Source organism: Bufo bufo, chromosome 6 (genome assembly GCF_905171765.1).
Source record: "Bufo bufo chromosome 6, aBufBuf1.1, whole genome shotgun sequence".
Classification (NCBI taxonomy): domain Eukaryota; kingdom Metazoa; phylum Chordata; class Amphibia; order Anura; family Bufonidae; genus Bufo; species Bufo bufo.
In genome coordinates this window covers 48,532,640-48,558,426 of record NC_053394.1, presented here as the reverse complement: position 1 = coordinate 48,558,426, position 25,787 = coordinate 48,532,640, and the positions used below count along the sequence as shown (strand labels likewise).

At 42.6% G+C, this 25,787-nt stretch overlaps 1 protein-coding gene across 18 annotated transcripts in view; it reads right to left on the bottom strand.

Annotated features, from left to right (window-relative positions):
• Positions 1–25,787, bottom strand: part of JAKMIP3 (Janus kinase and microtubule interacting protein 3) — a 114,526-nt gene that overhangs the window by 19,194 nt on the left and 69,545 nt on the right. For 7 of the 18 annotated variants that reach the window (XM_040435486.1, XM_040435492.1, XM_040435490.1 and 4 more), the window contains 9 exons: positions 23,472–23,600; positions 21,194–21,277; positions 18,647–18,709; positions 9,786–9,884; positions 7,465–7,563; positions 7,327–7,380; positions 3,103–3,168; positions 1,838–1,906; positions 1,671–1,748 (listed from right to left, as the gene is read on the bottom strand). In XM_040435486.1, coding sequence (XP_040291420.1) covers positions 1,671–1,748; positions 1,838–1,906; positions 3,103–3,168; positions 7,327–7,380; positions 7,465–7,563; positions 9,786–9,884; positions 18,647–18,709; positions 21,194–21,277; positions 23,472–23,600 — 741 coding nt within the window. Of the gene's footprint in view, positions 1–1,670; positions 1,749–1,837; positions 1,907–3,102; positions 3,169–7,320; positions 7,381–7,464; positions 7,564–9,785; positions 9,885–18,646; positions 18,710–21,193; positions 21,278–23,471; positions 23,601–25,787 lie in introns of all 18 variants that reach the window. The other 11 variants (XM_040435485.1, XM_040435487.1, XM_040435494.1 and 8 more) reach the window with 6 other exon arrangements.

Sequence of the window (25,787 nt, the reverse complement as noted above, 5' to 3'; positions counted from 1 at the left end):
AGAGAGGAGAAACGCTTGTGTGAAGGACCATAGGGTTACGTGAAAAGCTGGTAGAGTAGAGGCTTACCTCAACTGGTTGTGCAAAGGCACAACACTGTAATTGGTGGTATGTCACTTCCAGCAGGCTTACTGAATCTTCTGGTTGGGTGCCAGAGGGGCTGACTCGCAGCCAGATACACAGAAGGAAAGAAGAAGAAGGTCCGCGTGCTGCTTCAACAGCGAGCAGTGTGCTGACCATCTTCTTTCCTTCTGTGTGTTTCCTTCTGGAGGGGAGCTAATCTGGAGGGTAGAATTGCCTGTAAGACATCCTTTGCCAGGTGGGATCTCCGCCAGCATGTGACCAGTCATAGAATTACTATGACCAATCACACAATAAACAACCAATTTTTTAGAGGGTCAGTTGTTCAGCGGCACTTTTGAAATTCAAACTAGTCAATACTGGAATAGAAATGACAATATTAGCCAATGTATTGTGGCGAGGTGTACAGTAAAAGTCCTGGAAGGGGTGTATATCTAAGGCTTGGAGCCTGTGACCCCGTGTGTAAACCTGTGCTTAGAGGTGAGTCAGGGAAAACTACTGTGTTAGTTAGAGCCCAGACGGGCAGGTGTTTATTTTCGATATTTATGTGTGTGATGGTGCTGAAGTGCCAAAATAAAGCATCTTTTGGACCTGAACCCCATTGTCAGAGGAGAAGTCTGTGATTACGACCCCCTGAGAGAAAGTGATCCCTTACAGTACATTGATATTTAAAGGTGTTTTCTGGGATTTTATTACTGATGGCCTATTCTCAGGATAGGTCATCAATATCAGATAGGGAGTTGGGGTGTCCAACTGTGAGTGCTGTGGTCTCCGCGTGTGTAGCTTGCCAAGCACAGTGTGGTCCATTAGATAGCGGTGTGCTTGGTACTGAAGCTCAGGCCATTCACCTGAATGAGACTGAGCTGTGCCTAAGCCATGTAACTGATGAACGGTGACATCACTGGCCTAGAAAAAAAGCCTCAGAGGGCACAGAGCAACTGATTGGCGGGGGTGCCGGGATAACCTATCCTGATGATAGGCAATAAATATCAAAATCCGGGATAACCCCTTTAAGGAACAGCTGCCTGCCCCTATGGACTTATGTATTTCAGTAGATACTTGTATTCCCTGTGAATAACAATTCGGAGGCATCTTTTCTTAGAACTCTAGATTGTGTCATTCCTCTGGTATTCCCCAATGAAATGTATCAATACATTTTTACAATTGGGTGTTACCAGTTAGGGGTGTGTCCCTGTACAGGCTCATGCTGTCCAATCAGTGCTGACAGTAGCAGATTGTTTATAGATATGCCGTTTTGATAAGTGGGAATGATAACACCCAGTGTTCAGAACATGCTCACACAATGGAGAGGACTCCAAGAGCGGTCTTCTCTATATATTACATGGCTGGTGTGTGGGTGCACAATGAGGCAACGAGAGTGAGTACGGAGATAAAAATGACTGATCTGAACTCAGCGTCAAGTGTACTATTCATGCAGTACTGTGGTTAATACAGCTGCTTCACGGGTCCCTTTAAATCAAAAAGCCACTAGTTGTGATAGTAATATAAAGTGTTACATGTGTTTAAGCTGTTAACACTAACACAAGCAACATTTCCAGACAAAATTATGATTTAAACATTTAGCAGGTACCTTGTGAGCCTGATCCAATGATTGTTTCCTGAAGTCAAGTTCTTCATCCAAATATCCCTTCTGTCTGGTAAACAGTTCCTATATCATAAAGCAATAATGAAGGACAATTGTAGAAGAAGAACCAGTCTGCACCTTAACATCCGTAATTTCAAAACCACATCTCTTACTTTCTCATGTTCAATGTCCACCATCTTCTGCTGTAAAGCAGACTCTGTCACCTCTATTTGCTGGAGCCACTAAAAGAAGAGAATAAACATTACAGCCAACTCAGAAGATGGGCATGTAATAGAGATGAGAAAATGTCTTGAAATTAATTTCATTTGTAGTTTGCCAAATAATAATAATAAAAAAATTGGATACAAATTGATCCTACCCAAATTAAAAGTACTATTAAAGATCAAGAGAGACAGAGATGCACACAATACTCCATTGGAAAGAGATGTGCAAGTCAGTTCTCCTTCTAAAAGGACAAGAAAATTAAGTTTCTCATGAGAAAATTGCTTTAGTTAACTGAGTGGCCTTTTTTGGGGTCTTGGGGGTGCTCTTTCTTATTAGGGAGACCACCTAGTATGCATGAGTAGCACTGTAGTCTAGCCAATACTGCTCTGCATTTCTGGGAAAAAGATATGCAAATTAGCATAGGTTACCTCTACTGGCATCAGATAGGTTTAGTGTTAAAAGCTAATTTGAACATCTTTCCCAGAAATCGAAAGGTATGCAAAGCCTTTCCTTGAAAAAGCATTAATTGAAAAGTCTGAGGCAACCATCAGGGGAAAATCATATGAAAAAACACAGACTGAACAGATTTAAATGCATCACAAGAAATTGGGGACAAATTCCAAATCAGTAGAATTCATCCGCTCCTCTCTAACATGCAGTATATAGATCTCTTGAAAGAACTGGTGTTATGCTACTTTCACACTAGCGTTTTTGTTTTCTGGTATTGAGTTCCGTCCTCGGGGCTCAATACCGGAAAAAAAATTATCAGTTTTATCCTAATGCATTCTGAATGGAGAGCAATCCATTCAGGATGCATCAGTTCAGTCCCTCTTACGTTTTTTGGCCAGAGAAAATACTGTAGCATGCTGCACTTTTCTCTGTGGCCAAAAATCCTGAACACTTGCCAGAATGCCGGATCCGGCATTAATTTCCATTGAAATGCATTGATGCCGGATCCGGCCCTAAGTGTACCGGCAAAAGATATCCGTTCTTTCCATCTGCGCATGCGCAGACCATTAAATCTGTGAAAAAAATTAATACCGGATCCGTTTTTCCAGATGACAACCGGATCCGGTATTGCGATGCATTTGTGAGACGGATCCACATCCGGATCCGTCTCACAAATGCATCCGATTGCGTCCAGATTGCCTGCCGGAACTGCCTGCAGGAATTCTCTGCCGCAAGTGTGACAGTACCCTAAAAAGTTATTTACCTTTTCAGCCAAGTTTAGGACCGTTCTAGCTTGAATTATAACCACCTGCTCTTCATTGGTCAAGTTCTGCACACAAAGTACATTATAGTGGTTAGAAACATGTTATTTTTTACTGAAGAATCATCCCACCTACAGTATGATTATGAGAAACAATAGTATTCAAGGCTATGGACACCTGTACGTTGATTTGTTGTTCATTTGATTCCTAAATGCAAAATTAAGCAACTTGTTAAATAGTTGTTTTTTTTAAAATTAAAAATCTACAATTTTGCTTCTACATTGAGCGTGTCCTTCACCTAGCTGCTGGTGCTGCTGACATAAATCTGTGACATAAATCTGTCAGAGCACGTCTCCTGTTTCTGATGGCTATCTCTGTTCTCCTACCATTTATCAGTGTTAGAGATAGCAGCAGGTAGGAGGAGGAGGTTGTACAAGGCAGATCAGAGTGTGGAATGGGGTTAAGTGTCCATGGAGGGCAGCACACACTGGCTGTAAATAGTGAGAAAAGCAAACACAAGGCAGTTTGCAAGGGGAAGACAGAAGCATCCTGGACACACAGATCCAATATGCATTACTGTGAATAATGAAGAAGGAAGAGCGCACATAGGGAGTACTTCTGGATGAAGAAAGGTGCTCACCTGTCTAAGTTGTGCTAGAGGAGCAACGCTATGCAAGCATGTAATATGCTCCACTTCAGATGCTGGTCCCTGGCCAGGCAGGATATCCAGATGCCAGGAGAAAAAAGAAGGATAGAGGACACAGGTAAAGTATATTGGAAATTCCAATATAGATACCTGTGTTCTCCATCCACTGAATTAGAAGCGCTCCCTTTTTTTCTCCTTGCATCTCAATATGTATTACTGGGAGGGACATGTCCACATTAGAAAAGTCTGTAACTAGGAGCAGGCTACAAATTACAAATCAGGGGGTCCAAAAATTAATGAAAAGAATAAAGATTATGCACAACAACAGTAGGCCTGGATTGGCCTACAGGGGAACAGGTAAATACCCTGGTGGGCCCTGAGCAAAGATGGGCCAAAAGTCTCCCACCTTCTGCACAAGTGCTACATGATACAGTAAACTGACTTTACTACATATGGATGGGCAGTTTACAGAATCTCAACCAGCTTATGTTCATATAAAAATGGGGTAGATAATTTAACAAACTACCCAGTTTATTATAGATGCACCAGATGGCTGAGATGATGTCTACGTACAGAGGCAGGCCGGCCTGTATCCTCTTTCCCCAAGGACCTGCCTTATTGAAGTAACTGCATGGACCCCATAATCAATCATCTTGAGTGTCTTGCTGATGTCTGCCGCTGTGTGAGCAGGTGATATTTGCATGTAGCTGTACAGTGGGCCCCCACAATGAATTTTACTGGTGGGCCCTAGGCACCCCAGTCCGACCCTGTACAACAGTGCAATTTTCTTTATTACTCAAATTTACATGTAAAAATAATTTTCTCCATGTTAAAGGGGTAGTTTTTAAGTCATCCCCTTTCCACAGTATAGAGGATAACCAGCTGACCACAGGACCCCCACCGATCACAAGAATGGGGGTCCAGTTCCCCTGTTCTGATGGAGCGGCATGCACACTGCAGCTCTATTCATTCTCTATAGGAACGCCGGAGATAGGTGAGGTGCTTGCCACAACCCCTTTAAGGTGTCCATGGCCTCTAAAGCAGCTGTATGGCGCTAGAAAGTTTCATCCATGGTCGGTGTTTGGTATTGCAGCTTCGCCCCATTCAAGTATTTGCCGTACCAGACACAGTCTACAGACAAAAGTTTTTTTCTTTAATCCCGGACAAACCCTTTTGAGTGGAGTTCAATGAAAACTACTTTTTCTGGGTGGAGCATTCTCCAAATATAGCATCAATGATTTCAGGACAGGTTCATACATTGGCCTATGTTAATCATAATAAATATGTTTTCATAAAAAAAATATGTGTTCATATATCTTAAGTATTAAGATGGATCCTAATTTTAAATCACTGAACTCCACTTATAATTAGATTTTTGTTTTATTTTCGGTAAAATGATCCTTTAAGCATAAAACTAAACAACATAAAAGCTATAGAACAAAGCAAAGCATGCTGCATTGCCATACACTGCAAAAACAATGACACCAACTAATTCAATGTAATGCAAGGCCACGGTTTTAGAGAACTTCTGACCAGGATGACATATGGACATTATATAGAACTCGCTCCTGCCTGGACCTCTTTTTATTTTTTTATTTTTTTTGTTAAAGTTAAGGACCACTAAAAGCTGCTAACAAAGAGTATGTACTTATTATACATGGCCGACCATTTAAATAACCAGCGGCTAATACTACTCTGCATGACCAACGTCAGCTTCCCGCTTCCCACATAATCTGTTAGTGCATATGGACATCATACAGGACGTTTTCCTGCTCAGGACCCCTTTTATTAGTGGAAGGACACTAACAAATATAGATATACAGTAGCTCTGGGGTACATGGCCCATCCTTGGATTACATGACTAGCCATTTAGTTAATAGTTCAGCACATAATACTACATACAGTAACAATAATTTCCCCGTGAAGATAACCCCTTTAAAGAGGACCTGTCCCCTCTCCTGACATGTCTGTTCAAGTAACTCCCGATATGATAGGAATGAGCCATTCCTTTGTTATTCAACAAAGGTCCATTGAAATAAAGGTCCATTCGGGTGTTATTATTTGGGGAGTGTCTGACCATGACAGTACTGATTGGATACGGTTAGGATACTTTCACACTAGCGTTTTTTGAGGATCCGTCATGGATCTGCAAAAACGCTTCAGTTACAATAATACAACCGCATGCATCCGTCATGAACGGATCCGGTTGTATTATGTCTTCTATATAGCCATGACGGATCCGTCTTGAACACCATTGAAAGTCAATGGGGGACGGATCCGTTTTCTATTGTGTCAAATTGTGTCAGAGAAAATGGATCTATCCCCATTGAGTTACATTGTTTCCCAGGACTGATCCGTTTGGCTCCGCTTCGTCAGGCAGACAGCATTTTGGTGTCCGCCTCCAGAGCGGAATGGAGACTGATCGGAGGCAAACTGATGCGTTCTGAGTGGATCCTTTTCCATTCAGAATGCATTAGGGCAAAACTGATCCGTTTTGGACCGCTGGTGAGAGCCCTGAACGGATCTCGCTAACGGAAAGCCAAAACGCCAGTGTGAAAGTAGACTTAGGCTGTGAAGGACACACCTCTAACTGGTGACACCCAGACTGTTGGCAATTCATTCACAAACATCTAAAAGTAATAATAGAGGAATGGCATAATATAGAGTCATAAGAATAGATGCTCCAGAATTAATATAACATATGCAATGCAAATAATTACTAAAACAGACATTTCAGGGTAGGTGACAGGGCCTCTTTCAAGGTAATGTACCCCTTTGGGGGCAATTTTTTATTATTGCATTGTACTCATTTTGAGCTAGAAATAGTTTTTAAATGGTCTTTATTACAAATATGGCATCCTTTTTTCTGTACAGAGCTGAGATGCCCTAGTAGCACCCTTTGTATTTTCTGTCTATTCCGTCAGACCAGGAGCAGACGGACTCCTTATCTCTGATCTCTGACCTTATAAACAATCATTACAGCTCGGTTCTTACCTTACTGATAATAATGTGTCTTAAATAAGTGTTTATGACCTCTTAGTAGTAAAGTTTATTAGCGGCACAAAGTGAAAGTATGATTCCCACAGCTAGAAAAACAGTTAACCCTTTGGGACAGAACAGCTCAATATTTTTAATGAAGGTCAATTGAAAAAATGATTTTTAGCCAAAAATAAGTAAAATGCAATCATAAATATAAAATTACCTCCGAAGGTGTCCATAGCCTTTAACATGCAGATTGCTCATTCGGCCAACAGATTTTCCTCCCATCAAATTGTCCCCAAATCAACAAATTACCGAAAACCAAAGTACCGAAGCCATAATAAGTAGTGCAGATTTCGGTGCCGTTTTTATGTGGTTTTGGTGCGGATTTCATGGGGATATTGTGCAGACAAGTCTGCACTGTGCGCGGGTAGCCTTAGGCTGCACACACCAGCACCTTACCTATAGCGATTGTTCTCCTTTTACAATAAATAGCGACATTTATTAGAAGCGCAGCCCGATACTTTGTGGTATGCACATCTGCCATGGAGACAATAGACACAGCTAGGACATGCAGTTTAGAAAGTAGACATACACTTACGGCGTTATCCCCTAGAATGTCCAGCTTCTTCATCAGCTCGCAAACAATGATGTCCTAAGAGGAAGTGGACACAACCTTCATTTTAATGGATACATTTTATGTCCTTCATCCTATAATAACAGAAGAGACTTCATTTACCGTCACCCCTTCAGCTTCACAATAAACCTGGAGGGGGCTCTTCCCTTCCGGAAAGGGGATGAGGTGGAAATTAATGTTGGGGGACCTCCTTTCTCTTTCCTGAAAGTAAAAGATATTTAGTTTACTGTCTAAACAAATTCATGTATATATATCCATTTTAAAGAAGAAGTATTCCGGTGTTAGCAAATGAAACTCGTTTATTCTATAAAGAAATGTTCTGCAAATGTCTAATATATTTTGTGTATCACGGTTATCAAGATCCCTGCTGACAGTGATTGAATAGTTGCCTTCATTGCTCTTTTCCAGAGGATGCAAAATCCATCATGGTTACAGGATGATCTCACAGGAAATCGTGAAATAAGCAGCGCGCGTGCATGATCGGCACAAGACAGGGCCAGGTTTTCAAGCTCAGAATATAAGCAGTGAAGGTTCCTGTTGAGTTACAGCAAGCAGAGATCTTGAAAAATTGTTGAGGAATTGGTACGGAAAGCATATTAGAAAACTGCACAAATTCTTATTATAATACGGATAGGCTTTTTTTTGCTAAAAGGGGAGCACTCCTTTAGTGCTAGGTATGGTTTATACTACATTGGAATGGTAATAATCATCAGGCTCACATTAAAGGGGTATTCCAGTTGTAACTATTAGATCAGTGAGAGTCCTACCACCGGGATCACAAGAACAGGGCTCCCTGGAATAAACGGAGCAGGAGGTTGGGCATGCCCACTGCCACTCCTGCTACTTCATTTATCTCTACGTGAGTCCCACTGATCTAACAGTTATCCCCTATTCTGTGGCTAGGAGATAACTTGTCACAGCCGGAATACCCCTTTAAAGGGAAACTATCAGAGCTATTTGCACCATAGAACTAATTACAATGCCGGGTAAGGGACAGAGATGAGCGAATCCATTTGAAGATTTGGAGATTCGTTCCAAATCTCGGATTTTTTAGGCACCGAATCAAACCCGAATCATTTTAGGTTCGATTTTGACGAATCTTGTAAAACGGCGTCCAGCGCATAAGCAATCATTAGTTTTCTGTCATCACCAGGCAGGAGTTAATTGCAGTCAGTTTGCGATGGAAACCGTAAAAGTAGATACAGCTACACCTGATGCTGTATCATACCGAGGGGGCGGGCGAGGGAAAATGAATTAATTTTTTTTAAGATTTAGAGCTTTTCATTAAAAAAATCTGTGTTTTAGAGGATTAGAGGATGTTATATACCAGTTTCCAGGGCAATTGTAGAAAATTTTGTTCGGAACGAATAGATTCGCTCATCTCTAGTAAGGGACAAACATACCTTTATTAATATGTATCATGGTTTAACTACACATAATTCAAAGTTTTAATCAATATGCAATTAAGACCAATTGGATGGTCCCCATTGCAGCAAATGCTCCAGCTTTCGGACATAATCCCTGTGCCTCCCCCTCAGTCTTAATTAATGGCCCCTTTGCTATCCGACGTTGATGATTCCAGCAGTGAAATCAATGCAAACAGCCAGGAGAGTAATCCTGTTATTGCACGTTGTATGCAGGGGATTTCAGAGATGGAATCAGTGACGTCAGACAGCAAAGGAGCCATCACTCAAGACAGAAAGGGAGGTGCGGGCAGTGGTTATGAGCAAGAGCGTGAGCACTAGCCATAATGGGCACCACTTACTTTGAAGTGGTTGTCTAAAAAAAAAATTGATTTATACCCCATATGCCCGATTAGACCGTAATGACATAACCCAGGAGGGTTCCCCAATCAAGAAGCCCTGTAAGATTCCAGGTTGAAAGCCACTCTGTAAGAACGACTCCCGCAATAGCCTGCCACAGGAGCTGGTCACAGCAAATACAGGAGATGGCTTCAAAAAAGGTTTAGATGACTTTTTAATTCAAAATGACATTGAGGCTTATGACAATGTATAGAAATCTTGTTCTACACACCCTTTCTCTTTGGCCCAACCCCTTTTTAAAAGGAAAATGGACATTGATCCAGGGATTTGCTCCATGGATCGATATAGCAGGATTACAGGTTGGACCTGATGGACTTTAGTTTTTTTTCCAACCTAACAACTATGTAACAAGTGGTTGTTTTCATGAGATGACCCCTTGAAGAAATCTCATTATAAAGCATGGTCACATGATTCTCATTCCTAGACAGATATTTAACGCATCCATGAAAAGTCATTGGGTTAGATATACAGTAAGTCACGAATACAAGTATTGACAATGTCACAATGATTTCTCCAAATATTTCAAACGATCCAAGGTTCAGCATAAATGTAGGAGATTTGGAAACCTCAGTTATAAAGATTACAATGTCTGACACATACTTCCAGCTCTAGGATCCTGAACTCCAGCAGTTCATTTTGGTCTTTCGCATCTTGGACATCGTGTCTGAGCTTGGCTTCGTCGGTCTCCATTTGTTTGATCTGTGATGGAAAATAAAGGGTTGATTGTATTATCTATATAAATTTATAGAATAGAAACATATATGATTGCAGTGTAATACATAAAATCTACTCCCTACTCTGTTTATAAGTCATGTACAAATCATTTTTTCAATTGGTCTTTTTCAGCAATCTTTCCTTTACAGATTTCTGTGTTATCAGCGGCCCATGTGCCGTGTCTCACTATGTGCTATATGTGGGCACTTTAAACTTTTGCTGCTAACTGTCTTATTTAATGTATTTAAATGTATTGTAGTTCTTAATATTAGGCTGGAATTGTCATTACATCTATTCGCCCCTAGGTGGTGCTGGTGCCACATATTATATATAGCCAGGGGTTTGCTAATAAAGTTAGGGGAAGTTGAAGTTAGTTGTGAGAGGAGAAGGAAGTGTATGGAGGAGGAGAGCAGGCTCAGTCCAAGATGTAGCTGCCTTTCTTTCCTCTGGGCACTGATCAAGCCTGGAGAGGACAGACCAAGTAGTCACAGCAGCCGAGCACAGACAAGTGAGTCTATGTCTGAATATAAAGCAAGTCTAGTGAAGATTAGAGCTGAGTCTAGCCAAGGGACTTAACAAGCACCAGTGACCGGGAGGAACTTAAAGGTACCTGGACACAACTGGATGATTAGTGCGCAGAATTATCCTTTTTCACTAAACGCCTTCTGGGACATAGTGAACCTAAATACTTCAGGAGAGCATCCTACATCAAATAATGTAGCAGAGAGTTTGCCGGCCACAAGGAAGAATGCCCTTATTGGATTGCTAAACATAACTAGGAAATCATTATATTCAGTACCTGAGTGCTAGAGATTGGACTTAGTGCAAAACTATTTAACCACCTCAGCCCCCCTAGCTTAAACACCCTGAAAGACCAGGCCACTTTTTACACTTCTGACCTACACTACTTTCACCGTTTATTGCTCGGTCATGCAACTTACCACCTAAATGAACCTCCTTTTCTTCTCACTAATAGAGCTTTCATTTGGTGGTATTTCATTGCTGCTGACATTTTTACTTTTTTTGTTATTAATCGAAATTTAACTATTTTTTTTGCAAAAAAATGACATTTTTTCACTTTCAGTTGTAAAATTTTGCAAAAATAACGAGATCCATATATAAATTTTGCTCTAAATTTATTGTTCTACATGTCTTTGATAAAAAAAAAATGTTTGGGTAAAAAAAAAATGGTTTGGGTAAAAGTTATAGCGTTTACAAACTATGGTACAAAAATGTGAATTTCCGCTTTTTGAAGCAGCTCTGACTTTCTGAGCACCTGTCATGTTTCCTGAGGTTCTACAATGGCCAGACAGTACAAACACCCCACAAATGACCCCATTTCAGAAAGTAGACACCCTAAGGTATTCGCTGATGGGTATAGTGAGTTCATAGAACTTTTTATTTGGGTGAGAGAAATATCTTGGCAAAAGACAACTTTTCCCATTTTTTTATACAAAGTTGGCATTTGACCAAGATATTTATCTCACCCAGCATGGGTATATGTAAAATGACACCCCAAAACACATTCCCCAACTTCTCCTGAATACGGAGATACCACATGTGTGACACTTTTTTGCAGCCTAGGTGGGCAAAGGGGCCCACATTCCAACGAGCACCTTTCGGATTTCACTGGCCATTTTTTACAGAATTTGATTTCAAACTCCTTACCACACATTTGGGCCCCTAGAATGTCAGGGCAGTATAACTACCCCACAAGTGACCCCATTTTGGAAAGAAGACACCCCAAGGTATTCGCTGATGGGCATAGTGAGTTCATGGAAGTTTTTATTTTTTGTCACAAGTTAGTGGAATATGAGACTTTGTAAGAAAAAAAATAAATAAAAAAAATCATCATTTTCCACTAACTTGTGACAAAAAATAAAAAATTCTAGGAACTCGCCATGCCCCTCACGGAATACCTTGGGGTGTCTTCTTTCCAAAATGGGGTCACTTGTGGGGTAGTTATACTGCCCTGGCATTCTAGGGGCCCAAATGTGTGGTAAGGAGTTTGAAATCAAATTCTGTAAAAAATGGCCAGTCAAATCCGAAAGGTGCTCGTTGGAATGTGGGCCCCTTTGCCCACCTAGGCTGCAAAAAAGTGTCACACATGTGGTATCTCCGTATTCAGGAGAAGTTGGGGAATGTGTTTTGGGGTGTCATTTTACATATACCCATGCTGGGTGAGATAAATATCTTGGTCAAATGCCAACTTTGTATAAAAAAATGGGAAAAGTTGTCTTTTGCCAAGATATTTCTCTCACCAGCATGGGTATATGTAAAATGACACCCCAAAACACATTCCCCAACTTCTCCTGAATACGGAGATACCACATGTGTGACACTTTTTTTGCAGCCTAGGTGGGCAAAGGGGCCCATATTCCAAAGAGCACCTTTCGGATTTCACTGATCATTTTTTACAGAATTTGATTTCAAACTCCTTACCACACATTTGGGCCCCTAGAATGCCAGGGCAGTATAACTACCCCACAAGTGACCCCATTTTGGAAAGAAGACACCCCAAGGTATTCGCTGATGGGCATAGTGAGTTCATGGAAGTTTTTATTTTTTGGCACAAGTTAGTGGAATATGAGACTTTGTAAGAAAAAAAAAAAAATCATCATTTTCCACTAACTTGTGACAAAAAATAAAAAATTCTAGGAACTCGCCATGCCCCTCACGGAATACCTTGGGGTGTCTTCTTTCCAAAATGGGGTCACTTGTGGGGTAGTTATACTGCCCTGGCATTTTCCAGGGGCCCTAAAGTGTGGTAAGTAGGTAAATGACCTGTGAAATCCTAAAGGTGCTCTTTGGAATGTGGGCCCCTTTGCCCACCTAGGCTGCAAAAAAGTGTCACACATGTGGTATCGCCGTATTCAGGAGAAGTTGGGCAATGTGTTTTGGGGTGTCTTTTTACATATACTCATGCTGGGTGAGAGAAATATCTTGGCAAAAGACAACTTTTCCCATTTTTTTATACAAAGTTGGCATTTGACCAAGATATTTGTCTCACCCAGCATGGGTATATGTAAAATGACACCCCAAAACACATTCCCCAACTTCTCCTGAATACGGCGATACCACATGTGTGGCACTTTTTTGCAGCCTAGGTGGGCAAAGGGGCCCACATTCCTTTTATGAGGGCATTTTTAGACATTTGGATCCCAGACTTCTTCTCACGCTTTAGGGCCCCTAAAATGCCAGGGCAGTATAAATACCCCACATGTGACCCCATTTTGGAAAGAAGACACCCCAAGGTATTCAATGAGGGGCATGGCGAGTTCATAGAAATTTTTTTTTTTTTGGCACAAGTTAGCGGAAATTGATTTTATTTATTTTTTTCTCACAAAGTCTCCCTTTCCGCTAACTTGGGACAAAAATTTCAATCTTTCATGGACTCAATATGCCCCTCACGGAATACCTGGGGGTGTCTTCTTTCCGAAATGGGGTCACATGTGGGGTATTTATACTGCCCTGGCATTCTAGGGGCCCTAAAGCGTGAGAAGAAGTCTGGAATATAAATGTCAAAAAAATTTTACGCATTTGGATTCCGTGAGGGGTATGGTGAGTTCATGTGAGATTTAATTTTTTGACACAAGTTAGTGGAATATGCGACTTTGTAAGAAAAATAATAATAATTTCCGCTAACTTGGGCCAAAAAAAATGTCTGAATGGAGCCTTACAGGGGGGTGATCAATGACAGGGGGGTGATCAATGACAGGGGGGTGATCAATGACAGGGGGGTGATCAGGGAGTCTATATGGGGTGATCACCCCCCTGTCATTGATCACCCCCCTATAAGGCTCCATTCAGATGTCCATATGTGTTTTGCGGATCCGATCCATGTATCCGTGGATCCGTAAAAATCATACGGACATCTGAATGCAGCCTGACAGGGGGGGGTGATCAATGACAGGGGGGGTTATCAATGACAGGGGGGTGATCAGGGAGTCTATATGGGGTGATCACCCCCCCGGAAGGCTCCAGGGAGACGCCTGTATGTGTTTTGCGGATCCGATCCATCTATCAGTGGATCCGTAAAAATCATGCGGACATCTGAATGGAGCTTTACAGGGGGGTGATCAATGACAGGGGGGTAAACAATGAAGACAGGGGGTGATCAGGGAGTCTATATGGGGTGATCACCACAGTCATTGATCACGCCCCTGTAAGGCTCCATTCAGACATCCGTATGCGTTTTGCGGATCCGATCCATCTATCAGTGGATACGTAAAAATCATGCGGACATCTGAATGGAGCTTTACAGGGGGGTGATCAATGACAGGGGGGTGATCAGGGAGTCTATATGGGGTGATCACCACAGTCATTGATCACGCCCCTGTAAGGCTCCATTCAGACGTCCGTATGCGTTTTGCGGATCCGATCCATCTATCAGTGGATCCGTAAAATCATGCGGACGTCTGAATGGAGCTTTACAGGGGGGTAATCAATGACAGGGGGGTAATCAGTGACAGGGGGGTGATCAGGGAGTCTATATGGGGTGATCACCACAGTCATTGATCACGCCCCTGTAAGGCTCCATTCAGACGTCCGTATGCGTTTTGCGGATCCGATCCATCTATCAGTGGATCCGTAAAAATCATGCAGACATCTGAATGTAGCTTTACAGGGGGGTAATCAATGACAGGGGGGTGATCAGGGAGTCTATATGGGGTGATCACCACAGTCATTGATCACGCCCCTGTAAGGCTCCATTCAGACGTCCGTATGCGTTTTGCGGATCCGATCCATCCATTAGTGGATCCGTAAAAATCATGCGGACATCTGAATGGAGCTTTACAGGGGGGTGAGCAATGACAGGGGGGTGATCAGGGAGTCTATATGGGGTGATCACCACAGTCATTGATCACGCCCCTGTAAGGCTCCATTCAGACGTCCGTATGCGTTTTGCGGATCCGATCCATCTATCAGTGGATCCGTAAAAATCATGCGGACGTCTGAATGGAGCTTTACAGGGGGGTAATCAATGACAGGGGGGTGATCAGGGATTCTATATGGGGTGATCACCACAGTCATTGATCACGCCCCTGTAAGGCTCCATTCAGACGTCCGTATGCGTTTTGCGGATCCGATCCATCTATCAGTGGATCCGTAAAAATCATGCGGACATCTGAATGGAGCTTTACAGGGGGGTGATCAATGACAGGGGGGTAATTAATGACAGGGGGTGATCAGGGAGTCTATATGGGGTGATCAGGGGTGATCAAGGGTGATCAAGGGTGAATAAGGGGTTAATACGTGACAGGGGGGGGGAGTGTAGTGTAGTGGTGCTTGGTGCAACATATTACTGAGCTACCTGTGTCCTCTGGTGGTCGATCCAAACAAAGGGGACCACCAGAGGACCAGGTAGCAGGTATATTAGACGCTGTTATCAAAACAGCGTCTAATATACCTGTTAGGGGTTAAAAAAATCACATCTCCAGCCTGCCAGCGAACGATCGCCGCTGGCAGGCTGGAGATCCACTCTCTTACCTTCCGTTCCTGTGAGCGCGCGCGCCTGTGTGCGCGCGTTCACAGGAAATCTCGGCCAACGCGAGATGACGCTTAAGCAAGAATTGTCATCCTGCCTGTTAAAGCTAAAGTCTTGAGAGAACTCCTCAACTGACAATTGCCAGACCTGTTATAGGAATTCCAGTTAAACCAACATCTGGATTATTGCTTTTGCTATATAAATAAACTGTACCAACTGTCCTGAGACCATTGATTCAGTAAAAGTTCAACTGTGTTTTACTATAACTGACTCCTCATCCTTCCTACCAACTTCATTTCCACCTAACGGTGCTGGCATCACGAACATAGGGGCCCAACCACCAAATACCATCTGGCTGGTGTTGATTGCAATAGAGAGTGCCCCGGAGGATTTAGTGCGGTCCTTCCCTCCACTGCACTGCCGGCCCAGGGAGTCTCTGCTAACCGTGAGTAAATGAACTACTACCCCCATCGGCCCACTGTCACCTCACGTGTTGCCCCTGCGATCTGCTTCGCTGCACATGTCCACCATTGTTCCTCTCTCCCTGATGGGCACGGGCGCCACTTTGCTCACTTGCCTCCTTTGCTCCTGTGCTGCTACAGCCTTCTTCTCCTTCTTCCTGATGGGTCCAGCCACTGGAGCAACCTGGTTGTTCCTTCTAGCAGGCTGCTTCTTACCAGCAGTGCCCATGCTCCCACCTGCTCCTAAAGGAACAGTGTGCACCCAAATCTTCCCCAGCCTACGGCCAGCTTAATGGGGTTGTCTCACCTCCCGATTTCTGCTCTTCTAAGCAGCTACCTAGGCTCACTTTCTGAGCTACAGGGGGCGGTGCTTATTTCTTTGACTGATGACACAGGCAAGCCGCACTGAGATAATGTAATCCCGCTCCTTGCCTGTGTGTGCGCGCTCCTGAGGCTTCACATGCCTTCAGCTAGGTGCCTTTTCTTCCCTTATAGCTGGCTTTTCATTTCGAACTGCTCCCCAGGCTACTGTCATTGCTGATAGCAGCTCTAGACAGCATATACAAGGTGGCTGGAATAGGAGGAAGCTAGTGCGGAAATGTGTGCGCTTGCTCGCGCCATCCCGGCCACCAAACAGGCTGGCATTTTACTACCTAGTGAGCAGATGCTTCCACTGCTGCTGGTTTGCAGTGGTGGCTGTAACCCCTAACAAGGAGCATTATCTAAGGGACTATAAATGACAATTATCCAGGAGAGGAGGCAGTATTGTAACATGAACTAAATTAGCAAGTTCTTCATTATAGTATTATATTCAACATAAGTATCATTGTGCCAAGTACCCTCCCCTGTGGGAGAGTGCCTGAGTAATAGGTTCTAGTACACCAGTCCTGTGAAGATGAGCTGTTCTAGGTTTGTCTGCCTATGTACTGACTTCTGTCTGTTTTCCAGATTTGACCATTCACTGCCTGACCTCTGCTTGATCTTTGATCTTTGTTCTGACCCTGAACTGCCTGCCCAGACCTTGGACTGTTTATCGGATTGCACAACATCTGCCGGCCCTGAACTTGGCTTCTCCCTGACAACTGTTTTCCTGATCCCTTGGTGCTCTGTACTGGTGTCTCTTGACCGCCAAGGGTCAGTCATCACTTGAACAGAGACTATTCCAAGAGGTAGTGACCTGGTGGTTTCCCTGTAGTGAAGTACAGATCCCTGTATATGGGTTAAATGGTGAATACTGGGGGGACGGACACTTAGATAACGCTCTTTGGAGTAGTAGCCCCAAGGCAAGTCTGTTCAAATGGCACAGAAGATCCACATACACTTTCAACTTCAGTGCATCTGCAGACCACTGCTTCCCCATTCTCAGTGAATCCCTCAGAGAGTTGCTTTGACAGCTCAATCCTTTAGACCTTATCTATGAACTCCTTACAGCTTATAAACATTCCTTTCAACTAAATTTGTTATTAAACTGAAAGTAATTTAGCCATAATGAGTGTTTTATGAGCAGTAAAGAAAGTAAGTATAAAGGGCTACAGATTACATATTTACTGAGAAGAAGAAGCAACTGTATTGTAAGGATATTTTTAAGTACTGATTGGTTTTGTCCCTTTAATTCTGTTCCCTTTTATTATTACCATTCTGTGTAATGATGTGCCTTGTAATGTAGTACCCATCCCACATTGTGCTGATAAGACCACATCCCTGAGAGATCTCAGAGACATGTGTGCTGCACACTGGAAAGGGGACTAAAAAGTTTAAAATCTGTGACACACATACACTTGGGGACTGTGTAGGATGTAAGTATTGATTTGCCCTATCTCTTGTACACCCTGGGGGGTCTGTCATGTGTTATAACTTGGTAGACAGCCATGTGTTATAGCATAATCAACAGAGTCTCACTCTATTAAGACTAGTGATGTATTTACTTCTTATTCAGTATGTGATTTGTCTGTGTTATGTTATGTTTAATTACTTGGTAAATATATTTATTCACTTAGCCCACGTAAGCTTATTCATTCTCAAATCTTTTGAATTCACTTAATGTTACAGCAACAGTCTGCAAATGTACTGAAAGTGAAAGCTGTAGAGGAAAAGCTGATGAAAAGTTTTAATAAAAACCAAATGAAAAAATTATTTTAGCCCAAAAATTTGTAGAATGCAATGATTGCATTTGCCCATTTTCCTGCTTCCAACACATCAAGTTCAAGAACTGATTATTCACTTGGTGTTTAATATATATCCCAATACTTGACAGGCACCATTTTCACAAGATAATCAATGTTATTCACTTCACCAGTTTAATGTTTTGAGTGATTGAGTGATAGTGAATGACATGGTGCTAAAAGTTGGAAATTTACTGTAAAGGGGTTTTCCAGGTCTTCTATATTGATGGCCTATCCTCAGGATAGGTCATCAATATCTGATCGGTGTGGGTCTTACTCCTGGCACCCCTGCCGATCAGCTGTGTGATGAGGCTTTGCACTCCACTGAGAGCTGTTGCCTCTTCCTAGTCCTGTGATGTCACGTTCATCGGTCACATGGCATTCAGGTAAATGGGGATGAGCTGCGATACCTAGCTCATTCATCATACAATGGATAGAGCTGTTCTTGGTTGGTTGTGAGAAGGTCGCGAAGCTCACCGGAGCGCCACAGCTTCTTCAAACTGCCGATTGTTGGGGGTTCTGAACCATGCAGAGTGTTGGACCCCCCCTGATCTGATATTGATTACCTATTCTGAGAATAGGCCAACAACACTGAACTTCCATTAAACCCCTCAAGGATAAAATGAGGCATCTTACTTTATCAACGAGTTCCTGGTTTCGTCTGTAAAGTGCCTGCTTCTCCTCTATCCATTTCATGTCCTTGGTAAAAGAAGAAATGCATTAATCGACTTTATTAAAAAAAAAAAAAAAAAAATTGCCGGGGCCACGGAGCACACACAACAAAAGGATTCCTAAGTACTTGCCTAATCCTAGGAGTCCTTTTAAGTCCTTTGTTAGCATTGTTTTATGTCTTTTATGACAAGCATGCAGAAAAACACAAAAGTCGTCTTGGCTGCTAAGGCTGAAAAACCACTATTATTCCTCAATTCTGCCTACTGTGAAGGAAGTGATGCACGTCCTATTTTGTGTCGCTGTTGTTTTTATCCTTTCTTTGTCTATTTATAAAACCTGTTTTCAGAGATTATAGTATGAGCAAGCAATCATCTGTCAGAATTATATTGTGGGTATACTTATGTGTTAAAGTATAGAGAAGAAGACTCTGTTAAAGAGGAGCTGTCACCCCTCCTGATATGTCTGTTTTAGCAACTACTTGCATTCCCCATATAATAACAATTTTGGAGCATCTATTTTTATGACTCTAAGAGGTGCCATTCTTTTATTATTCCTGCTAGAAGTTATGCAATGAAGATCCAGATGGGGGTTACCCGTTGGGTAACCAATAGTACTGTGCTTAACATAAGTCACTAATATCACTAGGATTGTAGTGTGCCAAAAGAGATTCCAGAAAAGAGCTTATTCTGGTGCCCTTCAGAGGTGTAGCCGTAGGGGTGCAGAGATGGCAGGTGCACCTGGGTGTTGGTGTCTCAGAGGGTCCAAAGGTTAGTATTATAAATTGCACAAGGCAGGTTGGAGACACTGTTTGAAATTTTGTATTGCGGCCCGATGTTACACCGCTGAGGCCTCTCTTTATATACACCCGGCCAACCATATGGGACACTGATGATAAAACTGAAACTAATTTTCTATGGGGTGCATTTGCCCGTCCGGTGGCATCAGTTGTGATGCTGACATCTCTGCAGGCTGGCTAGACAAACTTTGCATGCAACATTTTCCTTTCTGGCTATGGACGCCCGAACAGTGTATAAAGTGCACACATTTTTAATCATTTGTGTCCAGCTCAAGCATAAAAGAACAGATGTGAATATTCCTATAAGGCCTCATGCACACGGACATTACTCGGCCGTTCCGTGCATTGGGGACTGCAATTTGCGGTCCCCAATGCATGGGCACTATCCGTTCGGCTGCCGCATTGGATCCAGACCATTCAACCTGGAACAAGTTCTATTCAATTTTTTTGCAGTGCGGAGGCACGGAAGCACTCAGTAGTGTTTCTGTGGTATTCCGTGCCTCTGTTCCGCAAGTGAAAGCTGTTTGCGGGCCACAATATGGGCCACGGCTGGCAACGGCTGTATGCATTGTGCTGATTTAAGCACGCAAGCGTCAGATCGCCTTTGTAGATTTGCAGTTTGATCAACAAAAGCAGAGAATCAGAGTAATGATGTCTGCATAAAAGGAATGGGAAGAACAATGTAATAGCAATTAGGGTATACATTTATTGTAATTTATTATTCTAACATAAAATTACTACATGAAAAAATTGAATGTCTCAAATGTATCTAAGCTTTTCAGGGACCTAATGTAAAAAAAGAGAGACAGACTATATAAAAATTGAATAAATAAATATATGAAAAAATACATAAATAAATATATAAAAAAATACATAACTAAATACAAATAAAAAATAAACATTGATAAATGAACACATTTTGGAGGGATATGGCACAATTACACCCCAATCATACATATGCCAAGCTCCAACTATAATACATATAGACCTCACCTCCCCTGAAGCACATTTCTTCCCTCCCCCTGGGGTTCAATGGGCTCTACAGTATGTACCACTTTAAGCATAGTCTCCTGTAATGAACTTTGCCTATGACCTATACTCAGCACAACTATTTATGTCTATTTCAAATTTTCAATCCACATATTCAGTCCTCTCAGAGACCACCAAACTCTCTCAATGCTTGCTGTTGCTTTTCAGCTTGTGCTGTGTACACTGGGGGCAGGATCAGCAGTCACACCATTATCATCAGAGGGCAAGATTGCAATGAAAGTTACTACCTCTGCTGCAAAGCTAATAGATAGTTACACAGGATTACATCCAGGGCACAAGCAAGGAGGGAAGGGGTGGCTAGCAGGGATTGTGATGCTGATGCCAGGGTGGTGCCAACAAGCCATTCTGCCTTGGCCAGGGTCTTTAGATATAAGGCTAGAGTGGTGGGTGAGGGAGGGCCTAGCTATGACTATGCTCACACAATGGAGATAACCGCTCCTTCTTCCTCCTCCCTCTCACACATGACCCAGAGCATGCCCACAGCACTCTCCCATAAAAGTCACTGAGTGATTTTCTTGATTTAAATCTTTGCAGTCAGGAAAGATGGATGCCCCATAATATAAACAACATTGAATACATCTTGATGACAAAATCTTTAAGGTTTTTGATTGGTTACAAATTCTGGTCTCCATATAGTCTACAGATATATGAAGCATGTGTCTTACCTGACCCTGCTCAGACATTGCTTTCTCCAGATCTTCTATCCTTGTTTGATAGCTGAAGATTTCTGCTTGTAGCTGCTCTCGAGTCTGTGGGATATATGCAAATACACATGTGAAAATAAAAAGTTAAAAGTAAATTACAACCTACTTTAAAGGGGTTTTCCAGGACTTCAATTCTTGGGATAGGCCCATGGGTGCACCACCAATGAGGCCAGGTGAGGCGATTGCCTCAGGCAGCACCAGGTAGGAGCAAGAGGTGGGCAACCGGAGGACCATGGGCAATGAACGATTTCATTGTGGCAAAGAGGTTAGGTTAAGAAATTGGCATGGGTGTGGGGGGGTGCTGTTTTAGTTTTCGCCTCAGGTAGCAGAAAGGCTAGGTGCCCCCCTGGATAGGTCCTCAATATCAGATTGGCGGTCATCCGACTCCCAGCACTCTGCTGATCTGCAGGAGCCACGGTGCGCCTGAACCAGGCACATACACTACCATAAACTGACCATGGCTGGTTCCTGCAGCTCAGTCCCATTCTAGTGAATGGCGGCAAGTGAAGTACAGTAACCAGGCATGACCACTACACAGTGTTCAACGGGACAGCCATGTTTTATAATGACTTCTACCTTCATGAGTGGAAACCTTCTGCCCTGCTCCCTCCAGACCCCTGTCTGAAGTATAGTCGATGACCACACTTTAATTTGCTAACCAACCCACAGTCATCCAAATGCCATCTTTGTAATTTACTCACGTTACATCCACAGCCCCTGTGCCGAGCCCTCACCGGCAATCACACGACTTGAGCAGAACTGCTGTGATAATGTCACATCTATGGGTCACGTGGTGAAGAACCCTGTCAATCCCGGCCCCATTTTCGGAGCAATGTATTGTGGTGTGGGAAACGTGCATGTAAGGATCCGGCAAACAGATACTGGATCCACGCATACATATAGAATGGTATCTGCGAGCAGGGAACAAGGGGTTGAGGAGAGGGAGGAGAATAATACCAATCATATGACAGTGTGAGGCATGCTGGGAAATGTAGTTCAATCATAAAACTGAAACTACTGATGCCCCACAACTGCAGCCTGTCAACAAACGTCAGGGATGCATATAGTGGCAGAAATGTAATTTTTTTCAGGAATAAAATCCATGGTTATGGTATTATCACGTACATCGGTATTTGGCCTCATGCACATGACCCTTCCGTTTTTTTGCGGTCCGCAAATTGCGGATCTGCAAAACACAGAAGCCGCCCGTGTGCCTTCTGCAATCTGCGGAATGGAAGAGGCGGCCCATTGTAGAAATGCCTATTCTTGTCCGCAAAACGGACAAGAACAGGACATGTTATATTTTTTGTTGCGGGGCCACGGAACAGAGCAACGGATGCGGACAGCACAATGCGTTTTGCACTTGCGTGATAAAAAACTGACTGTGGTACCCAGACCCGAACTTCTTCACTGAAGTTCAGGTTTGGGTTAGGTGTTGTGTAGATGTTATTATTTTCCCTTATAACATGGTTATAAGGGAAAATAATAGCATTCTTTAATACAGAATGCTTAGTAGGTGGTCAATTGAGGGTTAAAAAATAAATGATGGACCATGTGATTGGACCATGTGATCTGACGTCACCACAGGTCCTTTAGCCGGCAGCTCATGATTAAAGTAGTAAGAAGAGACCGGCAGCTACGTGATCAAGAGAAGAAGGCGAGTTAATTATTTTTTATTTTTTAACCCTCAATTGACCACCTACTAAGCATTCTGTATTAAAGAATGCTATTATTTCCCTTATAACCATGTTATAAGGTAAAATAATACAGTGAATAGACTGTCATCTTAGCAACCATGCGCGAAAATCGCACCGCATCCGCACTTGATTGCGGATGCTTGCGATTTTCACTCAGCCCCATTCACTTTTATGGGGCCTGCGTTGCGTGATAAACGCACAATATAGAGCATGCTGCGATTTTCACGCATCGCATAAGTGATGCGTGAAAATCACCGCTCATGTGCACAGCCCCGTAGAAGTGAATGGGTACGGATTCAGCACGGGTGCAATGCGCTCACCTCACGCATTGCACCCGCGCGGAAATCTCCCCCGTGTGAACTCAGCCTTAGGATACTCGACTGTGTGTTTACTGAGACAGGTTATGATGTCATTGGATTGACAGTCTGACATCACTTGGAGCAGAAGATGGTGTGACACTGCAAAATGTCTGCAATTGTGTACGTTTTTTTTGTCCTTGCACTTAGGCTTTCATTTAGAAGGGACAGAACAGAAAACAATACCTTAACTTCTCGTTCTGCATCAAGAGTCCCACCAACTTGTTCCTGTAGAAGAGCATACGCTCGCTGCAGAGCCTGGTATTCCATGGTCAGCTGACGGAATCTCAACTCTGTCTCTTCCTTAGCCATGCCCTATAATGTGCAAGCACTGCTTTAGTAAATGGCAGCAATAGGTTTGTTTTCTGCTCTGTTTATAAATTATTATTTTGTATCTATTTTCAGTTCCTTATACCATAAGAAAATGTAATGGTGGCTCATGAGCTTTGTTTGCATCATCACCCACTGGATGTTGGCTCGTGGTAATGGTCAGGATAGGAGTATTCCAATGTGTTGCAGGGGTTGTCCGAGTGCTTAATACCGAGGATGACCTATCATCACTATTTGATTGGTGGGGGTCAGATGCCTGGCACCCCTGCCAATAAACTTTTTAAAAATGGTGTGGCACTTCAGTGAGCGCTGTGGTCTCCTTGCAGATTGCCAAGCACAGCGCCCTCCATTGGAAAGCAGCTGTGCAGCTCAACGTTTCTGTCCAACCTGGACCTTGTTCACGTCCGTGGCGTCCTGATACAGATTTGATGGAGGATGGCGTGCTGCTAAGGTTACTGCGCAGGCCCAACTCTTGTGTGGTAACCTCGGCAGCACGCCATCCTCCATCAAATCTGTATCAGGACGCCACGGCCGTGAACAAGGTCCGGGTTGGACTGAAACGTTGGTCATCGTCTGTATATTTATTTGGATGGATATAATAAATCACTAATAAGCAATAGTGTTGGGCACGAATATTCCAATTGCGAATTTTAATTGTGAATATTGACACTTCAAGAATTCACGAAGATTTAGAATATAGTGCCATATATTCGTATTCGGGAATATTCTAGATTTTTTTTTCATCTGAACCCATGATCCCTCGCTGCTTCTTGCTTGTGGGCCAATGAGAAGGCTGCAATGTCTTTGTCAGAGCTTAGCAACATCCCTAGCAGCCAATAGGAAAGTTGCCTACCCCTTACTATATAAGAACCTCCGCAGCAGACACTTTCTTCTGTTTTTTGCAGTTCTGAGAGAGACAGCAGTGTCATTGCTGTGCTCTGTGAGGCGCCCACCACCACAGATTAGATACTGAGGACCCGCTCATCAGTATTTAACACTTGGGCAACCTTTAATATCTAAAAAGTCATCAGTTAATTTGAGCCAAGTTTATCAAATGCTGCACAATGTTTGAAAAATGTGGCCGTTAAACATAACACTGCAGTGTAGAATCACAAAATGTGTTGCATAAATGGTGCGCTCCAAAATTTGTGACTTTTTACTTCCAGAATTGTGGCTGTGTAATTCCCCCAACACAAATTTTGTACTACTAATCCATAATGTGGTACCACAGAATAATTTTTAAAAGGATCTGTCTGCTTTTCTACAATGTCATCATTTTACTATACCTAATTAGGGATGAGCGAATCGACTTCGGATGAAAACTTTGTTAGAATACTGTACGGAGCGAGCGCTCTCCGTACAGTATTAAAATGTATTTGCTCTGATGAGCCGAAGCTATTACTTCGCGAAGTCTTGCGAGACTTCGGGTAATAACTTTAGAAATTAATTTCTGCTATTAAAAACCTTTTACCGAACTTGGTTTTGACTAGTGGGTGTTATTGTTATCAGGGGGGGGGTAGGTCTCTGTACAGTCTGATACTGTTCAGTCAGTGCTGGCTGTGAAGTGCCACGCCCATTTCACACAGGAAATGTTGACACCCAGTTTTCAATTTAGGCCTCTAGGCGGTCCACAAAAAACTGATCCGCAAAAAATACAGACGACGTCCGTGTGCATTCTGTTTTTTGAAAAACGTTCGTGTGAAAGAGCCTTATTTATACATTTCTAGGAAGAGTAACAGGGGAGCATCACAAAGTAGTAATGTTATAGTATGGGGAATAAAATGATTTACTGAAACAGATTCAAACTACAATTTTCCATTTAACATGATATTTATACAACGTGGTGAATGGTGCAAGATGAAAAAACAATGGAGCAAGTGCTTTAAAAAAAAAAAAATCTCTTAAATAATTCATTATAGTTAAATGCTTCTTAAAACGGGGATTAAAGACTATGTATACCTTCTGTGGGCATTTTTTTAAATAATGATATTTTAGTCATTTTGGGCTAAAAATGATTCTTTCAATTTGTCTGTTGAGCTGTTTCTGAGTTATAAGGGTTAAAAATCAGTCTATTTGCAAGCTGTCACTTTCTGTTTCCTTTGACTCCTGTCATCTGACTGCTCATATTTAGCTCTTATCTCCTTATCCTCTGTTCTTCTGATCTTATTTAAG